The following is an 8204-nucleotide window of genomic DNA, read 5'->3' on the forward strand; positions in this document are numbered from 1 at the left end:
CTAGGGTGAGAACATTACTAAGCACACACTGCTCGTTTCCTTTTGCATTTTCTTTCTGTTTGGATTTTCTCGGGAAAATTTTTGCATCTGGAGAAGGAGATGGCTAGGTCTGCAAAAGGGCATCAAGAAGAATTGGGGGACGACGACGACGACGAAGAGCTCTTAACTGGAAACAGCTCTTCCTCACTCAACAAAGGTTTCTCTCTCTCTCTCTCTCTCTGTCTCTCTGTCTTAGTGGTTTGATTGTGCAACACCCTAAAGGATTTCACGTTTGATTAATTGATGGGTGTCTCAAATTTCTTCTCTTTTTTTCACTTGAAGTGCATGCTGCAATTCAAATTCAATTTAAAATATTAATATTACGTTGTGACTTGGCAGTGAAGGTGGATGAACCTAGCAGGGGGAAGAGGGGGAACCCACATCGTTCAAAGCATTCAGAGACTGAGCAACGTAGAAGGAGCAAGATTAACGAAAGGCAAGCTTTCTTCTCTCTCTCTCTATCTCTTTTCAAAAAAATTGCTTTTTTTTTATTATATTTAATTGTTTTTATATAGAATTTGAGTGAAAATTTGCTGTAATTCTTATATTAATATTTAATAATATTAAGAATTATATTTGTGAGCCAGATTTCAGATTCTGAGAGATATCATACCTCAAAATGATCAAAAAAGAGATAAGGCCTCCTTCTTGTTGGAGGTACTTCATTCAATAATTTGTTTGTTGTGCACATCTTGAAGATTATTTATATTCTTGTATACTAAATTAAGAAATTTGATTTTTTTTCTTCTTCTTTTTATGTGCAGGTTATTGAGTATATTCAGTTCCTGCAAGAAAAATTACAAATTTATGAACAGTCTTATGAAGGGTGGAATCAGGAGCCAACGAAATTGATTCCATGGGTAAAGTTATTTGGAATGGTGTCATGCGTGCATATTCCTGAGTGTCTATGTTTTATTTGCACCTTGATTTATGAAATGTTGTGCAATGCATGACTATTTAAGTCTGCATTCATATGAATGTTGGTATTCAATACACCTTTCATTAATGTGCCATGATACTTTATGCAAGAAGGTGATTGAGTCTATATGCAGACGTTTTATGCAACCTCATTTACAATTGGATCTTTAAATGGCACTCTGATTTGACCTGGTGCTATTCGGTTCACTGAACTTGGGAGACAGATGCAAAGTTCCATAGCATTGTCGAACTTGTGATTGTCTAATTGTATGAGGATTCATTTTTATACAGACTGGAAAAGAAACAAAACCAACCACCATGCCTTTTTCCCACTAAGTAGATTTGCCTACATGGATTCTAGGACACCGATGTACTTGATCATATTTCATGTATTCATGGTACCAACTGCCTAAAATTTCCCATACAAAATTTTAAGTTCATTTCATGCATAGGATTTTACCATCTTATGGTCTTATGCTGTTTCTTCAAATTCATGTGCCTGCCTGCAGGGTTTTTTTGTTTGTTTTTTTTAAATTACAATATTCTTTTTCTTCCAGTGCCAGTACAGTAGCCCAGTATGCATATTTGAATGAGTTCAGGGATTGTATTGTAGCAACTTCAGTGATATATTTTTCTCAATGGTTGGTTGTGACTTATTGCCTAGGAATAGTAACAATGGCTGTCTATCTAAATTTTATTGTTTTTATCAGAGGAATCATCATGGGCTTGCTGAAAATAACACAGATCCTTCTCAAGCTATACAAAATGGGTCTGTTCATGAGAAAAATAATGATGTCTCTCCATCATTAATAAAAAATGTACAGAACCCATTAGAGTCTGACTTCTCCACAACAACTATTCAGAAGGGCACCATACCTGGTTCAGCTACAGAAGCAGTTCCCCTGACCATGCAAATGCGATTGGACATGTTTGACCCAGTAGTTAGCAGTGGTATGGTAACCCAACATCTGCAGGAACCTGTATCTAATGCTGACATGCCGTCCCATACCCAGCCTCAAATGTGGTTTAGTAAACCAGATAAGGTAAACTATACTGTTCCAGATAATACATTGAAGGAACAGGAGGAGCTGACAATTGAAAGTGGATCAGAGAGCATCTCAAGTGCCTATTCTCAGGGGTCAGTTTTTTTTTTTTTTTAAGTTCATAGAAGTTTTTCTTCACTGATTCCATGTTAATTATATGCTTGAAATTAAACTTCTCTATTTAGATAGTGTGAACAGTGTGTGCATAAGGAAATGCTAATGTCTTCATCTTCTTTTGGAGGTTATCATGATTCTACTTTTCAGTTGGACTGAACTGAACAGCCATTCCCCCCATCCCCTGCTTTTTTAGAAAAAAAATAATTAAATAAAAAAGGAAATTAGGTAATGAGTTTTTTTGAGTCATAGTGTGAGCTTCTTCATTTCTTGCTCTTCTGCCTCAACCTTTTTCAAAGACCTTTTAAAGAATATAATATAAAATCATTCATGTATTATCGCTCAACAATTTAAGTTTTAGAGATAAACTGGTTTATGATATGATATGAAAGCCTTTATGACCAAATCGTCTGTAGTTCAATCCTTGTTGCGCCCATTCTATTGATAAAATGTTTAATTTCAGCATGAGGTAGGTGGTCTCTTGCATTATCCGGACTTCAAGTCGGGGCCTTTATGTGAAGGAGCGTATTAGAAATATAATGTAAAACCATTCATGTATGACCGAACAATTTAAACTTTTAGGATGATTAGTTCATGACAGAGATTACTGTATTAGTGTACAGTATAGCTTCATATATCTTCTTCTATATATACTTGTTCAGTTATTCTTCTGTCATGCTTAGCTTTAGTTGGTATAGTTAGCTGTCAGAGACAGCTTAGACTCTGCTGAGTCTGCTAAGTTAGTTACTATATTTCATATGAATTGAATCAGATTCAGTCTTCTCGAAGAACGATGGATTCTCTACATATGAATTACTGATTGGATTTTTTGTGTTTTAACAGAATATTAGATACTCTGACGCAAGCGCTGCAATCTTCCGGTGTGGATTTGTCCCGGACTAGTGTCTCGGTGCAAATTGATGTTGGTAGACGAGCAAATACTGGGTTGACCCCCTCAAAGGTTTGTTTGTACTTTCTTTTCATTTTTTGGCCTACAAAGTTTGTTTATATGTTCTAAGTATGCAGACCTGACATGGCATCAAAATCTTTTTTGAAGTCATCTTTATAATACCAAATATTGTTTGTTTGTTCAGGGTCATGAAAACCAATTTGTGAGCAATAAAGCAATTCCATGTTCAGGAGTTGATTACTGCAGTGAGGATTCTGAGCAAAGTCTGAAGAGGCTTAGAAGAGAAGCGAGCTAGTGTTCATTTTGTTAAATTTTTTTTTTTTTTTTTGCTCATCAGCTGAGAGAAATTGGATGGGTCAGTCAGGTCATTTTTGTCATGCTGGTTAGATCCAGATAAAATGTATATTTTCATGATTCTGGTTTTGAAACTAGGACACTCTGAAATAAAATGTTACATATGCTTGTGAATTTTTCATTAATGGTTTTGATATTTTTTTAATGGATAATTTTTTGCAACAATGCTGATTATTGGAGGCTATGTTCACCAGAACTGACATAATTGCTTTTGTATCCAGATTTTTTTTTTTATTACCTCAAAGGGGCAAAGCCCAAAACAAACTTTGTATCCAGAATTTGTTCCAGCAGTATCACCAAAAGAAGAATGTTCTACTCATAAACGATAAAATTGATAACCATTATTCTTTTAGCCTATTAGCTGAGAAATAATATTATTAGACTTTCGTACACACTGCATCTCTTTTTCCTCTAAATGTAATGTATTTCATTTTACCTAAATATTTCTGCATTATGAGTTAGTTTAATTTAGTATTATGTGAAAATAATATTAATATCATATATTTTTGTCTTTGTTTCGAAACTTGCTATCAGCTCAAGTAGAAGATTAGTGATAATAGTTTATTATTATATATATAAAGGAAAAAAGTATGTAATGTTACTTTAAACAATTTTGTCTAATGTTCATCGAATCGATGTTATTTTGGGGTTGAAAAATTAAAAAATTAGAATGATAAAGACTATTATAACCTTGAAATAAATTAAAATTATAAAAACACCATGATTTCTGCTCCAAAACGACGTCGTTTCGATGAACATTAGATAAAATTATCTAAAGTAACTTTAGAAAAAACAAACCGATATGTAAAATGATATTTATCTAATAATTAGCCCATCCCTAAAAATACTCATAATAGTTAGTTTATTTTTTTATTCTTAATGTTTTTATAGTTGTATTCAATGTATATTATCTAAGTTAGGTGAGACATTTGTAATGTGAGGAGAAGAGAGTCTTAACGGCTTTTTCACCCTTTTGTCCCTTATTAATTAATTAATAACTATTTTGTCCCTGATTCAAAACTATCTACCAATCTGCCCCTCTTTAATCGACTACCTTGCATTTTTAGTCGATTAAATGGTCAAAACAGGCAAAAATGGCTGTTGGGAGATTTAATCGACTAAATCTCCCTATTTAGTCGACTAAATCTCCCAACAGACAACAAAGGAAAACATATGATTTTTTAATCGATTAAGTAGGGAGATTTAGTCGATTAAATATTCCAACAACCATGTAGTCGATTAAAAATTCAAGTTAGTCGATTAAAGAGAGGCAGATTGGTAGATAGTTTCGAATCATGGGCAAAATAGTTATTAATTAATTAATGAAGGGCAAAATAGTCAAATAGCCGAGTCTTAACTCTTAACATGCATTGAATATGAGTATCATATAATTTGAAGGGTTTTGTATCTATAATTTAACATGACCACAACAACTTTCCTACACACACAACATTTTGTGGAACCCACAATTTTTGAAACCAAAAAAAAAAAAAAAACTCTGGCACGTAAAACGAATCTCTATAACATAACACAATCACTTTTCTTACAACATAACTCTTATTAAACCCTAATTTGAAAGCATGAAATCGTATTTGTTGTGCTGAATTTCTTAAAATAGAAAGTCACACACAAGTGAGATACACAATTCATTTCAAACTTCTTTTTTTAAAAAAACAATCAATTTGTTCCACTTTTTTACGATTTTTATATTAAAACTATATATAATAAAGAAACTAATAATTGCATTTTAACTGACCATATCAGTATAGAGAAAAAGAAATGAATTTCAAGTATAAAGAGACAAAAAGGGAAAAAAGCAAAATTATTAGTTTAGAAAATGGAGGTTCCTCACGGTGAACCCGTTCAATATAAAATAAGTCAATCTATATAATTACCAATTACAATTTCTTATCTTAATTTCTTATTTTATTTTGTAAATACCTTTTTTAAATTATATATATTGCTTTTTCTTTTTTAACGTGTAATGCATTGATTTGATTTACCAATATGTAAAAGTAATATTAATCTCATGCATGGACTTATTTTGATTTTGACTTAAATCATACATTTCTAGGGATGTAACGGTATGTAATTTCAAATATATATCCCCAACGTAATGTACATCATTTAACTAGTGTACAAGTATTCCTAGAGTAAAGTGTCTCTCAATGCATTTGGATTAACTGACTCATCATAGCTCTAAAGACATTTTTTGAATTAACCTTAGGGGTGATGGAAACCTAATAACTTTAATCAATTTCTCAGGCATTCCAAAATAATAACACATTATTTTCTCCCATATTAATTTAATCTTCCAGATCAAAGTACGCTAATTAAGAATCCTAACGTTGTAATATAAATAGAAAAAATATTATGAACTTTTGAATATAGTTTACTAACATCATAATGTGCAAGGTCCCGCTCAGCAACTTGCCTTTGAAAATAATTAGCACAAACTTTGATTTTCTTACCCAAATTACCGTAACCTCGGCCGGCGAGGGAACCTTGTAGCCTTCGACGATGATGGCGGCATTGACGGCTTCAATGTTAGCTGCTACTCAAAATCAGCACTTAAATCTTTCATGGGAGTCGTAACCAGGGAAAAGAAGGATGACGTCTTAGTCGACGAAGGCCGCAACAGGCACAACAATGGTCGGAGAAATTTTATTGTTCCTTATAATCACGATTCTTGGAAATATGCTGGGAAAATGAATTTCTCATGAACATTATCATAAAGCTATTTGGTAAGTCAAAATATTTTCAAGAACGTGGGCTCAAGTTTATTGATTCTACATTTGGTTGATTGTCAATGATTGAGCTGATTTTACAAAACTAACATTTGATGAATTATTGAAAAAAAAAAAAAATTGATATGCCACAAAAGGGGTCAAAATGCGGCATTGGAGATCAAACTCAAATTTCCCAAACGAATTTGACCGTTCTCTAGCCAGTTTCATTCTCGAACTTAAGCAACCCCAAATCATTCTCAACCCCCAAATTAGTGGCGGATCCAAAAAAATTTATTTATGTCTACACATTTAGTGGCGGGGTTTCGGGGGTTGTGCCTTCGAATTTTTTTTAAATAAAGTTTTAAATGCATTAAAAAACAAGAAAAGAAAAGAAAACTTCATTTTAACATAAAAAAATAGTAATCAAGAGTCAACTAAGCTATTACATTACATGCAACTATATATTTATTAATTGAAAAGATATTACTATTTATTTATCAGATATTTTTATATACTAATTATTTGAATATTTTGCGATTAATATAATTTTTCTAACGATTATATCTTTTAAAGTCCAAGCTGTCAATTTTTTACAAAAGTATTATTTTTTTATCATTATATTCAAATGTTGTTAGCATTTAAGTATTTATTTGTAATTAATTATAAAATGCTTTAATAACTTCTCTCTTGTTTGCATATTTCAGGTTAGTCAAAGAAAGAAAAAGCAAAAAAGCAAAAAATAAAAATAAAATATGTCCTTTGACATGTTTTGCATATTATAGAATCTATAACTTCAAGTTGATTCTCACTTCAGAGTGAGCTTGAGGTAGGTCCGCTCAAGTCTAATTAACCACAAATTATATAAATTGCAAATGGAAATTCACTGTGCACAATCCTAAACAAAAAGGACCACAAGGAGAAGCTATAATTGTAGTTCGATGATTTCAAATATCATTATTTGTTTTCAAAAGTTCATGACAGCAAGTGCAGTCACTTGCACCAACCTAGGTCCGCTAGTGCCTCAAACCATTCTCAACCCCCAACGTGAAAGGGAAGCGGCGTGAAGCAGAGATCGTGGTCATCGATTTAATATCAGAATCGGAGGATTGTGGCGTTGGGATCACCGAAGCGAAGCGGCGTGAAGTAGAGAGGAACCCAGTAAAGACGTCGTGAAAGGGGAGAGATGGACCCATGATTTTGTGAAGGAGAGTATCACAACTAGGACTTTAACAAGATTAGTCATGAAAATATTAAAGCAGTGTTATTTTTTTCCTATAAATTATGTGAAAAATTTCCGTCAGGTGAAAATCCAAAAATACTACCAATCTAGTGATATTATTTCATAAGATTCTTATTTACAATTTTAATTTTCAGGAATCGAAAATTTTTAGAATCCTTTTACTAAATATGAGTAACTTGGTTTCCAATATAAGTTTCCTGATAATCTAGAATTTATCCCTACCAAATGATCCCTTAAGTTCGACTAAGCGTCTGTCATTAGCGGTCACTAAAATCAATTTGAACAGTAACATGTGTTTGTTTAACTTTTAACTTTCTCAAAATCAACTTTGGGATAGGTAAAATTATTTGAGAGAAGTAAAAATTTGAAATATATTAGTAAAATTAATACTAGGTGTGAAATTCTTAAGATTTTTAAAAACATAATATTTATATAAAAAAATTACTCTACTTTTCAACCAAAATTAATTATTTCACTCACTTTTAGAATATCATTTCGAATTACATTAATTTCGTACATCAATGTTTACAAAATCAATTTTTTGGATCTCAATTCTACCAAAATCTAAGCCAAACTTACAGATTTGATGTGTCAAACCCAAGCAAGAGAAAACAGTAGATAGTATATAATATCAGCAAATATGACAGTGCATATTAAATTGAACATTTTCACTGTATTAAACGAAATGCATTACGTGTCAAACAAGATAATATGTAATGCAACAGCCTAGTTACAAATTTTGGTAGAACCTATGTTCATTATGAAACACTAGAAATAAGCATTATTCCTAGTTTCCCACATGCATGCATAAAAGAAAAGGTAGCAGAAAAATTGCTGTCACTATTTTCCATGTGTAC

General features: G+C 32.2%; 1 protein-coding gene across 1 annotated transcript; it reads left to right on the forward strand.

The window, feature by feature from the left end:
* LOC133290219 (transcription factor BIM2-like) lies at positions 1-3475 on the forward strand. Its single transcript, XM_061488281.1, has 7 exons — positions 1-196; positions 379-475; positions 627-696; positions 804-899; positions 1668-2095; positions 2958-3075; positions 3209-3475. Exons 1-7 carry the CDS (start codon positions 100-102, stop codon positions 3317-3319), a joined length of 1017 nt encoding a protein of 338 aa, XP_061344265.1. The 5' UTR covers positions 1-99; the 3' UTR covers positions 3320-3475.
* Positions 3476-8204: the final 4729 nt, after the last annotated feature.

This window comes from Gastrolobium bilobum, unplaced genomic scaffold (assembly GCF_033153095.1).
Source record: "Gastrolobium bilobum isolate Gb01-03AN ecotype WA unplaced genomic scaffold, APGP_CSIRO_Gbil_v1 utg17055, whole genome shotgun sequence".
In the NCBI taxonomy this organism is placed as follows: Eukaryota; Viridiplantae; Streptophyta; class Magnoliopsida; order Fabales; family Fabaceae; genus Gastrolobium; species Gastrolobium bilobum.

Bases quoted from the DNA above. Each gene is read 5' to 3' on its own strand.
- LOC133290219 (XM_061488281.1), top strand. From the start codon at position 100: ATGGCTAGGTCTGCAAAAGGGCATCAAGAAGAATTGGGGGACGACGAC. The intron at 476-626 runs GCAAGCTTTCTT...TTTGTGAGCCAG, and splicing joins AGGAGCAAGATTAACGAAAG to ATTTCAGATTCTGAGAGATA. The intron at 3,076-3,208 runs GTTTGTTTGTAC...TTGTTTGTTCAG, and splicing joins CTGGGTTGACCCCCTCAAAG to GGTCATGAAAACCAATTTGT.